The following is a 15,053-nucleotide window of genomic DNA, read 5'->3' on the forward strand; positions in this document are numbered from 1 at the left end:
AAATATGTAATAGTATTATTTGGTCATTCCCTAAATCTATGAGCATCTACTTTTGTTTCCAATTCTTTGCTATCACAAAAAAATGCTGTTATAAATATTTCGGTGTATATAGAAACTTTCTTCTTATCGGTGGCTTCCTTGGGATATCAACCTAGTAATGAAATCTCTGTATGGACATTTGAGTCATTTTATTTGCATGATTCCAAATTGCTTTCCAAAAAGGTTCTTACACTTGTCAGCTCCACTGAGAGTATATTAGTATGCCTTCAACCCCTCCAGCACTGAGTATTGCCGTATTTTTTTGTTATCTATACCAATTTGCAGGGTATGAGAGGAAACCTCAGAGTAGGAAACAAGCATTTAATAAATGCTTTATGTGTCAGGCACTGTGCTAAGCACTTTACAAATATCTTGTTTGATCTTCACCACAAACCTAGGAGGTAGATGCTGTGATTATCCCCATTTTACTGATGAGGAAACTAAGACTCAGAGAAGTTAAATGACTTGCCTAGTGACACAACTAGTTAAGTAGCTGAACTCAAATTTTCCTCTCTCCGGTCCTATCACTATCCACTTAGCCACCTAACTTCCTAGATTCAGCTTGAGCTGAATCTTGAGGGACCTAGGAATTCACTGAGTCCCAAGGGAAGGGGAGTGTATGTCTTCCAGGCATGGAGGGCAGCCAGTGCAGAGACATGGAGACTGAAGATATTAAGTGTTATGTGTGAGGAACAGTGAGCGGGATAGTTTGAGTTGAGCATCGAGTACAGGAAGGGGAATAATGTGGGATGAGACTGGAAAAGGGCTGGGGCTAGGTGGTGAAGGATTTTTAAATGGCAAACTGAGGAGGTTGTGTTTTATTCTGGAGACAATTGGGAGCCAGTAGAATTAATTGAATAGAGAGGTGACATGATCAGAATAGTGCTTAAGGAAAATAATTTTGCTAGGTGTGTGGATAATAGATTGAAACTAGAAGACCTGAAGTAGGAAGACTAGTGAGGAGGCTGTTGCAGTAGTCCAGATGAGAAGTGATGTGGATCTGAACTAAGATGGTGGCTTTATAAGGAGTCAGAAGGGAATGAATGCAAGAGGTGTTGGGGAGGGAGAAACAGGAGGATTTATCAGCTGATTGGATATATGGCATGAGTGAGAATGAAGAGTTGAATCTAACACTCCAGTTACAAACTTGGGCGACTGGAAGGATGGTAGTGCCTCTGACACTAATAGAGAAGTTTGGAAGAGCAGTTGGTTTCAGGAAAAAGGTTCTGTTTGGGGCATGCTTGAATTTGAGGTATTTAAGAGACAGTTTAAAATGTTCAGTAGGCATTTGGTGATGCAGGACTGGATCTCAGGAAAGAGGCTTGGGGTGGATATGTAGATCCTTGAGACATTTGCATAGAGCTGATATTTTAAAACCTATGAGAACCAATGAGTTCACTAAGTAAGAGTACAGAGAGATAAGAGAAAAGGACCCACTGAACCCACACAGGAGACTGAGAATGAACCAGAAGGGAGCATAAAAACCCAGAGAGGAAAAGATCCAGGAGAAGAGGTGGAGTGGTCAGCAGTGCTGTTTGCAGCCCAGCTGTTAAGAAGAATGATTGAGAAAAGTCCATCGTGTTTGGCAATGAAGAGTCCACTGGTAACTCTGGAGAACAGTTTCAAAGTAAAGGAATTGTCTTGTGTGACCTTCCTCTTCATCCTTAACTCACTACTTCAGTTTCAGATCAGATCATTTTGTGGTCATTTTGGTTGTTTCTCATTTTCAGTAAAGCTTCTCCAACTACCTGCTCATTCAAGTCACCTATGTTTTTCCCTCAGAGTCATAGATTTATCTAAGCAAGTGACTTAAACCCTCTATTGCTAGCCAACACATTGTGGTGGAACCCCACAAACCCCTCTTGTGCCCTTCTTCCTCCTTTTTAAATTGCTAGATCTTTGATGATAGGTGTTATCTCCCTATCAGAGCTCCCTCTACAGATGCATCAAGCTCAGGAAAACATTCTCCCTTGTTTTGCAGTCATCTTTTTTATTATACTATGTTGTGGAAATGCATGTTTTATTCCATAAATTAAAAATAAAATAAATTTTTTAAAAAGAGAGTTGTGAGGAGAGGCAGATTTGGGGCATAAGGGAAATGAATTTGGTCTTGGATATGTGAATTTGAGGTGCTAGAAGAAATCAAGGAAGAGAGATCAAGCAGCAGTTGGAAATACAGGACTGAACTTGGGGGTGATAAAGAATACAGAATTTTCAGGTGGAATGGGCCTCAGCAGCTTAATCCAGCCCATAACCCCAGAAGAGTCCATCTATAGTTCAGTAAACTTACCTGATATGAAGCCTACATTTTCCTCTTTGTAACTTCCACTGTTGTTCCTGGTTCTGCTTGCTGGGGCCAAACAAAAGACAACATTCATGTCCTCTGGGTCTTGTCTTCAGGCTGAAAATACTCAGTTCCCTCATCTAATCCTGTATGGAAGCTTCCTTTCAGGTACTAATTGGTTAAGTGACTAGCCTATGGTTTTATAGCCAGTAAGTGTTTGAGGCAGAAGTTCCTCCATCCACTGTGCCATACTCCTGTATTTTATTATCATTTCATTCATCTTCTCTTTTTTGATGGGGTTCAGATAGAAACAGTCCTGGGACAAGTCACTATCCTATATTAGTCTTCTGTATTTTCTGGACTATTGGACAGATGGACAAAATAACTGCTTTTTGTAGTTGAGTGAGGGGATTCAGATATACATTCATCCTTGGCAGACACACCAAAATCACCCTTGGTACAATTCTTGTGGTAGACATCACAGTTGAGATGAAAAGAAACCTCATCTTGTTCCTTTCTTTGCTAGAGTGTTAAATTTGGAAAGATTTCCATTTCCATGTAGTTTGGATAGTGGATATTTAGTACAGTGACATTTATTAAAAATGGACTTGTTTTTATGGACCAGTCTGTATTCCAGTTCCAGTGAAGTTAATTGGTCAAATTCTCCAGGATATTTTGAAGTCTGTATTTGTAGTGTGAGTATCTGTCATTTTATCAGTCCATGAATGACATTAAGCTTTGGAGGTAAAACTCTTGCCACCGATCATGTTTTCCTAGGTAAAAATATATTGTTCTTCAGTGACATGTTGTATAGTTTCTACTATTTCTTTGTATAACCTACATTGTTCATTAAAATTGGGTTCCTTCAGGATAACCCTTCTGTAATTTTTGGTGGCAGTGGCAGGTCCTGAATTGCTTCTCCTCTGTTTCCACAAACCAATCCAGCCATTGTTCAATGCTTTGTAAGCATTTTGTTGACTCAGTTGATTTGGGTGTCTTCAGTAGAGGGCCTTTGATTCCATTCTTGGATCTCAGCACAGTGCTTTATACTTGGTAAGTGTTTAATAAATGCTTTTTCTTTCATTCATTCATTTTATAGGCTCTACTGGGGAAGTAAACCACATTCAGTTGTGTTTGACACATCCAATGGTGTGTGTCTGTAAGCAGCCTTACTCTTACTTAGTGAAGTTATTTCTGCTTGTTCCAGAAATATTTCTTCAGGTTTTTAACCTGTTTTTCTTGTAGTCTTAAGACTATCAATCTTCCCTCTCCTTTTTTTTTCTTGGCAAGGAAGTGATAGTTGACCTAGAGTGGAAAAGGCCTTCATTTCACTGATATTGTATGTGTTTTTTATTAAAATGCTTTCCAGATCTGTTCTGTCCATTTTTCCATTCCAGAGGTATGCATGGACCGACATTACATAGATGTTAATTGCTTTAAATGTGTTCTTGACATTCAGCTCTTATTCCAAAATGCCAGTCTGCTGTTGACTTAAGTGAAGAATTTTATATTTTTCCAGTCTAAATGACACTTTGATGTCATTGGAGAAAGATTCCTTGAGATAGAAGAGCCCTTTGAAATTTTTTGGGGGGGAGGGGGTTGTTTGTTTGTTTTTTTTGGTGGAGCCATATAGCTTGATCTTTTGACTTGATTCCTTCTTTAACTTGGAATTTTACTTAGTTCTGAGATTGTAATGGGCTTAAGACTAGACAGAATCATAATGGGTTTTAACTGTCTTTCTTAAAAATGCCACATTTTCTACCAGATATTCCTGATGTTATTATCATTGGCGCATGTTTTAAACTTAAAACAATTATCACTATTTTTAAAACACTGGATGGACCAAGATACTGATGGACTAGAAGAGATGTGAATTAGCCATCCTCCTCCCTCCCTCCCAACTCCCACAACATCATCTGGGACTGTTGAGAACAGGAGGTTGTGGTGCAAACCTGGGGCATACTAGGTTTAACTTTGCCCTGAGGGTGGATTGATCTAGAACCCAACTGTGGACCTTTTGGTGAAGAAGAGTATAGAACAGTTTTTAGGACTTGGGCAGATAACTTCTAAAACCCCCGGAGCCCTCCTAGCAGGTTGCACTTAACCTCCTTGATAAATATATTTGTATTAAATTATTTGCTTTTTTGAACGTTTTGGCTCCCAGAGATCCATTGCACCAGATGCAGAATTGGACACTAGATCTGGGATTATTGGTTTAGGGAGTTTCTAAGAGGCTGGTTCTGTAACCACTATAGAACATTGAATAATAATAATAACCAGCATTATAGAGTGCTTTAAAATTTGCAAAGTGTTCTACATGTTATCTCCTTTGTTTCTTACAACAGCCTGTGAGAGTAAGTGCTGTTATTATCCCCATTTTACAGATGAGGAAATTGAGACTAAAACAGGTTGAGTGACTTGCCCAAGATCACAGAGATAGTAATTATAAGACAGGATAAACTCAGGTCTTCCTAATTCCCAGTCCACTAATCTAGCCACTGCCCACCTAGCTGCCTACTCTGCCTCCTTATTATTTCAAGTAAACATAACAATAGCAATTATGGGAGACTTTTCAGTGAACCTACAGAAGATGAACTTAAATCCTTAATACTTTAGTTCATCCACAAATGGCAGTTATTTAATTTATCTGTGCAAAGTCCACGGAACATTAAATACAAAAGAATAAGGTATTATTTTGCCTCAGGACTGTTTCTATCTGAACTCTATTGAACACGATGAGGAAAAAATTTTTTAAGCTAGAAGTGAAACCCCTCAAAGCCCAACCTGTTGTTTACTTCATGTGGGGTGGAGGGAGGTGGTGGTAAGACAAGTCTTTCACAAAATCATAGAATTTTGAGTATTGGAAGAGGGACCTCAACAGCCATTTCCAAAAGGAGTCACAACTATCACATACCCAATAAGTGGTTATCTAGCCCTTGAGCTCAGCGAAAGGGAACCTGCCACCCCTCCGGGCAGCTCATCCAATTTTGAGGCAGTTCAACTTGTTACTCAGTTTTTTGTGAGATCAAATCTAAATTTTCCAGTTTCCATCCTTTGCTAAACAAGTCTAACCTCCTCCTCTATGTGACAGCCCTCCAAATACTTAGTATTTGGATACAACTTTTATGTCCTCGCCCAGTCTTCAAGCTAAATGTCTATGCTTTCTTCATATAACATAGCCTCAGGGCTCTTTGCTATCCTGATTGCCAACCCCCTCTGGATCCTCTCTGGCTTATCAGTGCCCTTCTTAAACTGTAATTCTAGAATTGACCACAGTACTCCAGATAAGATCTAGCATGAGCAGCAGAGTGAGGCTGTCATCTCTCTGTTCTTGAAAGCTCTGCCCCTCTAAATGCAGCCCCAAATCTCAATAGCTTTTTTTGGCTGTCATATTACACTGTTGACTCACTGAAGTTGCAGGCCTCTAAAGCCCATATTTTTTTTTTTAGAATGCTGACTAGCCGTACCTCCCCCATCTTATACTTTGAAAATGGATTTTTCTAAACCTGTGTAAGACTTTACACTTATTTCTTTTGAATTTCATTTTAGTAGTTTCATCCCAGTGCTCCATCCTGTCAAGATCCTTTAGGAACTGTGTGAGTTACCCATCCTAGCTTTGTGTTGTCTGCACATTTGCTGAGTATACCACCTATACTTTTATTCAAGTCGTTAATAAAATTCACTTGATAACAAATGTCTTTGTGTGCTTTAAGACTGCTACAGTCACTGTGAAGGCCTAGAAGGAACTCTGAAACATTGTCGACTGGACCCTGGTGACTCCACCGATGGGTTTAGCATCCCAGCCATTGTCATACAACCACTCCTATAAATCTGAGAAATAGACAGGGTAGTGTAAACTTGCTGGCTGCCTTGGAGCTGTCATGATGACCAGCCTGTCCATGACGGATAGCAGAATAAGTTGTGGTCCTTTGTGCTGTGGTACCACAAGGATCCAAGGTACCTCAGCAGAAATCAGACTACCCAACGCCCCCCCCCCCCCCCAGATTTTTAGATGGTGCTGATCACTAAAGCAGGCAAACTGAGTGAACATGAAATGAGTTGCAGATATGAATCATTTATTATGTGCCTATATTACATAGTAACAAAATTGGAAACAAATCATATTTGGTATAGGCAAGTATTTCATACTGCCCTTTGTTAATGGTATCCTTAGCTTCAGATTTCACAACTATGTATTAGAGATTATTGTAGGACAACCCTAAGAAAAAGCTTCATTTCTAAGTCCAGTTTAGATAAAAATAAGAGTAGGGATTGAGGAGTTGCTTAAATCTGAAAAGGGACAAGTTGAACTTGAAGGCCTTGAAAATCTGCACGTGATACAAACTCTAGAAATGCCACCAAATAATAACACAAATAGGAAACATGCTGATGACTTGAACAAGTTTGGAAAATAGATAAGAATAGTAAGACTAGAATTTTGTTTTTTTGGGGTTTTTTTTGTTTTTTTTTTCTTTTCATTTTTTGTATTTTTAACATGTGTTTTTAAAACTTTGGGTTACAGATTTTCTCCCTTCCTCCCTCCCCACCCACCCTCATTGAAAAGGCAAGCATCTCAATACAGGTTATAAATGTGTAGTCATGTAAAACACTTCCATAGTAGTCCTGTTGTGAAAAACTAAGTATATTTCCCATCATCCTATCCTACCCCCCATTTATTCTATTCTCTCTTTTGACCCTGTCCCTCCTCGGAAGTGTTTGCTTTTGATTATCTCGTCCCCCAACTGAGACTAGAATTTTGAAAAGTCGTTTTTGAGTTTGATGGCACATAGCTAGTAGACCAACTACGCCAAAACAGACTAGATTTTTAAAAAGCTGGTAACCATTATGAATTAACATGTTCTCCCTCAATGTCTGACAAAATATAAAAACATTTTTAGGACTTACACATAACAGTATTGCTGTGGCCAATGTCAAAATAATGACTATGGGAGGAAATGTGTAGTTATCTGGAAATACTAAGGACAGAAATCCAAGAAAGTCAAGTACCATCACTATGGCAGAAGTAGCTTGAGAAAACTATTGAAGCCCTGTGGAAAGAGACAGGAAAATTATATAGATGTCTATTATGAGATAATAAACAAGTGGTGATTATGCTGATATTAGATTGATTAGATTGATTCATAATAAAATAGGATTTGGACTAGATTATTTCCAAGATCCCTTTCGATTATAAAATCCCATAATTACTACGTTGTCTAGAATTTCTTATTTGTGTAGTACATTTTAGAAATAGAATGCCCAAACTCACGAAAGAAGGAAAAACACAGAAAACTTAAGCTTCCTCTACTCCATAGGCACTTAAATTTTAGCAAAATAGTATTAACAGAAACTTAAATGTGATAGAGAAAGGGAAGATCAATACACAATTATATTGTTATACTCCTTTCGTTGATAGAAAATACAACTTTTCAAGCTTTGGTAGGTCTTGAGCATTTGTTTTCACTCAAATAAAAAGTATTAAGTTTACTGTGTGCCATCAAACACTGTACAAGTCTGGGGCTGCAACTACAAATAATGGAACTACCCAGACCAGCAACAAATTTATATTTTAATGGGAGAGACAATACATACATATGTGTGTGTGTGTGTGTATGCATACATAGTATAAATATAAAACTAAAAACACAGAGTAGTTCAGTATAAGGTACTGTGGTAGGGAAGCCACTAGCAGTTGTGGGAAAGAAGATCAGAAAGGCTTCATGCAACTGATGGTGCTTGAGCTGCATCTTAAAGGAAAAAAGTGCTCTATGAGTTGGAGGCGAGGAGGGAGTGAATTCCAGGAATAGGGAACCGCCAGTTCAAAGGCCTAGGGATGGGAAATGGAGCGTTGTGAGGAAGAAACAGCCAGAAGGCCAGTTTGACTGTGGGTTAAAATTGTATCTTGTCGTAGTCTGCCTTTGGTTCTATGATCTGTACATCTCAGGAAAGTTCCAGACATCCACATTAAGGTCAGCAGAACTCCAAATGATGCTGGTAACTCTGAGATGACATGGATATGTTCACTTACTGACAACTTTGAGATTATTTAAATATGTTAATGAGCTAACCCCTAGGGTAGCACCAGATAAGAGTTAGTCTGGTCCCCCCAAAAAACCCTGTAAAAATGATACTTCAAACTCCGCACATCCCACCCCCAGCGCTATTCCATCTCCATCGGGTCCATGCTGACCAGTTCTTCCAACTCCAACCCATGGTTACATGAGTGATTATTATGCCTCTCCTCCCTATTCTCTTCCCCACTATTCCCCGCCTTCCTTCATCACCCTATGCCCCAATCCCCATACCATCTGCCTCTGTACCCCTTTTTGCTGCTTGTCTCTGCACTGTCTGCCATTTTCTCCTGTACCTTCTGTGCCTTATTAAAGTGTAATTGCCACCTTACTTCCTGCTGCCATTGTGGTCTTTCCCAGCCCAAAGAACCTGGTTTGCCTATCCCATTTCATAATTTCACAAATTAATTAGAAATTCAGGTTGGATCACAGAGTATGGGCAGGGAAGTAATGCTGTCCAGTAAAGAAAGATAGACTGGGGCTAAGTTACGTAGGGCATTAGAAGCTAAACATCATGTTTTAAAGCCTAAACAATTAATGATTTGTAGCTGCTGATTTCCAAGCTGTAAATGCTCACATTGCAAATTTAACAAAGAGAGTTGTTGGAGTTGACTTCAATACACCTTGCCTTATCTTTTTGGATTTTATATAAGATTGTTAACTCAGAAGCCGTAGGGGTTGGAAGAGTAAACTTCCAAATACCCACAGAGCTTTACAAGGGGGAATGGCTTTAATTAATACAGCTATATACAAATATATGTGAACATGCATTTGTTCTCTAGCAAGAAATATAAATTCATTGACGTTTCCCAGAAGAAGGATGGAATTTTAAATTATAAACTTATAAGATGCAAATTAATCATTATATGAATCATTAAAAAGGTAATAAAAATTACAGTCGAGAGAGGAGAAAAAAATTCTTCTTCAAACCGTCATTTAAGAAGAGCCCCCAAAGTAGCCATGTCTCCCTCTTTCCCACCTGGCTTCTCCATCATGCCCCTATACCAGCTACCTTCCTCTTCTCCCTTTTCATTTTCAGTGTCTTGTCTTCCCTGTTAAGTTGTAAGTTCCTTGAGGACATGGCTTTCTTTTTCATATTTGTATCCATAGCACAGTTCCAGGCACATAATAGATGTTTAATAAATATCTATTATTAACACAAGACAATATGAAATGAATCATGAGTCAGTTATAACAAGCTCCACAACACCCACCTAAACAGATCACTGAAGACAAAAAATGAAATGTAATTGGAAAAAATGACGTAGATACCAATGAAATTTAACCAACAGAAATCAAAAAAGGGCCTAAAATGTACCTTAGTCCAAAAAATACTTAATCTTGCCTAGCAAAGGGACAAAGGTGGTTTAGAATATGAACCTTACTGGAAAATCTTATGGAGAAGGATAGTGGACAGTTATGAACAGTTGTACCTCAAAAAAGTAAGAAGTAATGGAAGGTACTAAGAAAACCAACTAAAGTCAACTCATCTCAAGGAGTTTAAGCATCAAATTGTAAAGACAATAAGTGAATAAAAGACAGAACAGATCTACAAAGATTTTAGCGTCAAGAACGGTGGAGGTAACCCACGGAGAAGAGGAAGAGAACAAATTTGGGAAGAGTAACTAGACTAAACCAAATGTCCCTGTGCTGGAGGTGGCACAAGATACAGAGAGAACAAACTGTATGTTTAATTTTCCATCTATACAAAATGTTGATGAGAATAATCTATCCATATGTTGAATGCATCTTTGATGAAGGTAATAGTAGGAAATTAGCAGGCATTCATAAATGATGGTAAACATACATGAACTACATCTTTACTATCACATAAATGACTGAAAGAGGCAGCAAATACAATATCCTACCCTGCTTATTTTCTGTAGACGATAAAAAATGCAAACATTTGATTTGGCACAGCAAAATGCCAACTTAAATTTTGTCTTTCAACAGAGTACCTCCCAGGCATATGTCAGAGTTATGCCATATTCAAGTGTATGTTCATTACTGTCATGGAGAAGATTCAATGCATGGTTCAGGTCAAAGAGAAATTTCCCCATAGCAGTTAAGTCTTCTCAACATTCCTGTTTTTGTAGAAGACATTGGCTTCATCCATTCACAGAATACTGTAATCTGACAGAGTTTGGCCTAACCATGCATACACAAAAAATTCAAGTAGATGAAAAATGCCTATTGCCTAAACCAGAGATGTCAAACTTACTGCCCCTCCCTGGTCTGAAAAGACCAGATTAAAATGTAATTGGGAAATGTTTAGTAAATTAAGTAAAAAATATAATATGATATAATAATGTTAATTTGTAGTTTTCTAAGTCAATATGTGAGATAAGGGTCCATTTCTATTTGAGTTTAACATCACGGGGCTAGACTATGCTATTTCTTGGACAGACATGGTAAATGGACAATGAGTTGGGCCCAGAATTAATTAGAAGGAGGACAGCATTCTAGATTGCATTTAACACTCCCAAACTTATCCATGAAACAAAGGCTTACCTTTTGAAAATGAGTAGTCTACTAGTATTATTATTGTACTGCTTTGAGTTGCAGAGTCCTGTAATTCTGAAGAATTAAAAATGATTATCAACCAGAGAATGAAATAAAAACATATGGTAGACGAGAATAGGCTGGATCAGGTTACAAACAAGGAACTACAAAAGAAAAGCAGGGAGAAGGATGCCATGAGGAAAATCATGACCAAGAAAAGAAGATAGAATGGTTACACAGAGTAAGGAATAATCAGTAAACTAGGCCCAGGCATCTTGTGATGCCAGGAGAAAATGGGGAAGGACCCCAGCACATAGGGTGCATTCCTTGTAACCATCTCATGGGAGGGCATGGACAAGCGTTAACATAGGTGGGTTGAGATTTGCATTGTTGGAGAGACTATCTACATAGATGAAATCACACATCCCTTTAAGTACTGTAGCACAAACTCAATATGTCCCCTTACTATTTCATGACATTTTCTCTTAGAAATCTAGCCTTTATCGTTTCTCACCTGATCAATACAAGATACTCTTACCAGCCTCCCAAGTCAGCCTCCCTGACCCACTGCTGCCTGTAATCTCTGTAACTTCCCTGCTCAAAAGTGAGTGAGATAAGAGGCCTCATTCCTCCCTGCTCCACCTTTACCTTGTAAAATCCAAACTTCTTGGTCTGGCATCCAAAGCTTCCACAATCAGGTTTACTCCATGGTTTCCCTTTTTTTTAATATCCCTGCGCTTTAGTCAAAAAACTGGACTACTTGTCTTCTCCCTAACATTTTCTACTCTACTACCTCTGTATCTATACTTGTACAGTTTCCTGCACCTAAAATGTCCTTTTTCTCTCCCCCAAACTCCATCTTTACCTGCTGAAATACCTCCAAGTCCAACTCATGTATCATCTTCTACAAGCAGCCTTTCCTGATTGCCTCAAACAGAAGTGACTCTTGCTTCTCTGAACTTCCAATGCAACTAGTTTATAGTTAGTTTATGCACTTAATCACATTCTACTTCATATTTTGGATATCCTTAATTCCCAGAACCATACCTTGCAAAGCAGCTACAACAGATTCAGCAAAAGAATGTATAAGGATATACCTCAAATACCAGTTGTATCTTCTACTCCACATCAAACTTGTATTAAAAACAAAAATGTAGTGTGTCTGTGCTTCCATACAAGTCCATCAATAAACTCTGTCTTTTGAGGGGGTCAGGCTCTTTAAGATCAAGGAGATTCGCCTTTCAAAGGCTAGCTGTCAACTGATGAAGCCTTCTCAATCTGGCTTTCATCTTCATCACTCAAATGAACTGGCTGTCTTCAAAGTTACCAAGGATTTCTTAACTGCCAAATCTGATGTTCTAGAATGAGGCACCTGAGTAGGACTTTAGTGGAGCAATGTTTGCTTAGCCTGTGGTAATGAAAGTTGGGGGGAGCTAGGTGGCACAGTAGATAGAGTGCTGGGCCTGCAGTCAGGAAGATTCATCTTCCTGAGTTCAAATCTGGTCTCAGTTAACTTCACCCTATTTGTCTCAGTTTCCTCATCTATACTTTGCCAAGAAAACACGAAATGAGATCACGAAGAGTCAGACACACCTGAAACGACTCAACAACAGCAATGGAAGTTTAATCCCAGACATGACAAGGAGATTGTTGGTTAGGTCCCATCTAGGTGCTATTCTGTTTTTTTAGGTGTGACATTTTTAAGGAGGCTATTAACAAAGTAGAGTACATCCAGGAGATAGTGTGGAAGTTGGAAACTATGTAAATGAGGTTCAGTCAAAGGCATTATTAGGGATGTTTAAGTTGAAGAAGTAAAGATGGGGCCTGGTGGTTGCCTTCAGTTGTGTGAAGTTTCCTCATGTAGAAGTAGGGATTCGACATTCTGTGTGACACCAGAGGATAGTAGCACCAATGGATGACAATTACAGGGAAGCAAATTTTGGGGTCAATTGACAAAAGGACTTCTAATAATTAGTAGCCTCAAAGAGGTGAAATAACCTGAGCACACAAGGAGTGGCAGAGCTAGAACTGGAACCTAGGTCTTCTGACCCCAGAGGCAATGGTCTTTCTCCTATATTATGCCATTTTCTATTGAAAATTGAATGGGCCGTTTTGAAAGATGGTGAGTGCCCTGTCACTGAAGTTTCCCATTAAGAGGGATGCTACGGATGGAGTTGATCATTCCACATGGATTTAGAGTGGATAACTTTTAGATTCTAGGGTTCTCTGACTCTAATACTGATTCTAATCATTCTAAATCTGATAATTTATGGTTTGGAGAGCTTCCTGTCAAAGCAAATGGCATTTCTTAGAATATAGTGCCTGGCACATAATCTAGTATGTTGGACACATTCAGATGTTTGTTGAATGAATGAATAAATAAGATTTGTACCCTACTAGGTTTTGGAAACCCCTTTCAATATGAAGTTCATTGTCTTTCCTGGAGTAGAAATTCTTCAATTTATCTCCTGAATAATTTCCAAAAATATGTTTTGGGAAAAGAATGTTTTTATTTATTTGTAAATATTTGTAATGTAGAATGTGTTTTTATTTATTTACTTATATTTTAGAGCTGAATAGTAAATTTCTTTATTGACCTCTAATGCTTTACTAAAAATAATTTTTTATGATGGTAGCAACTCTTAAGTTCTTTTAGTTAAAAGCATTTCATGTAGGGGTGGGAAATTGCATTTAGTAGTATTAAAAAGGAAAGGAAAGTTAAAGTGACGATGGCCTGATACTTAGGAAAACTTCTGGAGTTTTTACATTAACATTGAACTCCCATAGCTCACAGCAATTTATTGCCAACAAATCTGTTGTTTTTAAATGTCAGAGGATATAATGCTATTATTTTTATAGGCAAGTGCTTTGACACATATTTAAATGTCAGTTGTTTATCAGAGTGACTAAGTGAGAGAGAAAAAGAATTAAAATTCAGTGTTATCTCTTTTCTTACACAGGGCAAAAAGGAAGTGGATGCTCCAGAGTCAACTCTACAAGGAACAGTTGTATCTGCATTAGTGACTTCTGAGTGTGACCCAGAAGTTATTATTGTAGGATCAGGTGTACTTGGGTCTACTTTAGCTACAGTACTTGCCAGAGATGGAAGAAAGGTGACAGTAATTGAGAGAGATTTAAAAGAACCTGACAGGATACTTGGAGAGTTGTTACAGCCAGGAGGCTTTTGTGCTCTTAAAGACCTGGGTCTTGAAGGTAGGTATATATAATGCCAAGATTCTAACTTTTTTCATTGCTATTTGGTGACATACAAAATTTCTGTGTATAGCTGCTTCATACAAAACTTCTTTAACTCAATTAAACGTACATCTCTTATTTCAGTTTATGTCTCTGGAAGCTCATTGAATTCATTAACTTTCAGCTTGACTGAAAACAGAACATAATGGTAACACAAAGGGGCTGATTAGTTTGGGGAGATGGCCAGAAGTTTTTGATAGAATGACTTGAAGATACTACTGTCTAGCTTCTTTTCAGTAGAAAAATGTTCTAGATGCCAAATTTTGTAGTGGAGGATAGAAAGAGACATCAGGGATACTGTGCAAATAGAATTATTACGTAGTGATGGCTTTTAGGTCTCATATAGACATTAAAACTAATAATATAGGTAGAAGTGGGAAAAAAAAAACAAAATAGAAAGATACTGGTATACCTGCTTTTCAGAAGATATACACTGCCAAAGACCTACCGTATGTATTTTTAAGGAGACACTGGATTTTGATGTAGGAAAAAAGTTTGAAAACCATCTCAAACTAGGTTTATTTATATGCTTATCCTGAGATAACTTATCTTGAGGGGACGTCTTTTGTACTCATACTTTTTAGGATTTCCAAAGGTGCTAATGAGCCAACTCTGATTGTGGCATTAAAATAGCCTATGTAATATCAAACATGGAAAACTCAATTTGAAAATTTACTAGAGTAGTGAATAGATTTTCTGCAGATGTTTTCTCAGTCTGTAGAAGGGATGTGAATATTTATAATGATAGAATTTTGCCATGGAACACAGTGGGCTGAATAAAAGACTGAGGCTTAGGGTTCTGTGCTATCTTTTGGTCAGTTTATATAAAAATAACTAACTTGAAATCACAGGATTGAGATCTGGAAGGGACTGCAAAAGTTTTATCTGTTTCACCTCTTCCT

At 38.1% G+C, this 15,053-nt stretch overlaps 1 protein-coding gene across 1 annotated transcript in view; it reads left to right on the top strand.

Annotated features, from left to right (window-relative positions):
* The window catches only part of LOC114030693 (squalene monooxygenase-like), a 34,922-nt gene that overhangs the window by 3,554 nt on the left and 16,315 nt on the right, over positions 1-15,053 (top strand). The window contains exon 2 of the mRNA XM_027845564.1: positions 13,857-14,109. Within this exon, the coding sequence (XP_027701365.1) occupies positions 13,857-14,109 (253 nt within the window). The remainder of the gene's footprint in view (positions 1-13,856; positions 14,110-15,053) is intronic.

The sequence above is a fragment of the Vombatus ursinus genome, unplaced genomic scaffold (genome assembly GCF_900497805.2).
Source record: "Vombatus ursinus unplaced genomic scaffold, bare-nosed wombat genome assembly UNPS02014973.1, whole genome shotgun sequence".
Taxonomy (NCBI): domain Eukaryota; kingdom Metazoa; phylum Chordata; class Mammalia; order Diprotodontia; family Vombatidae; genus Vombatus; species Vombatus ursinus.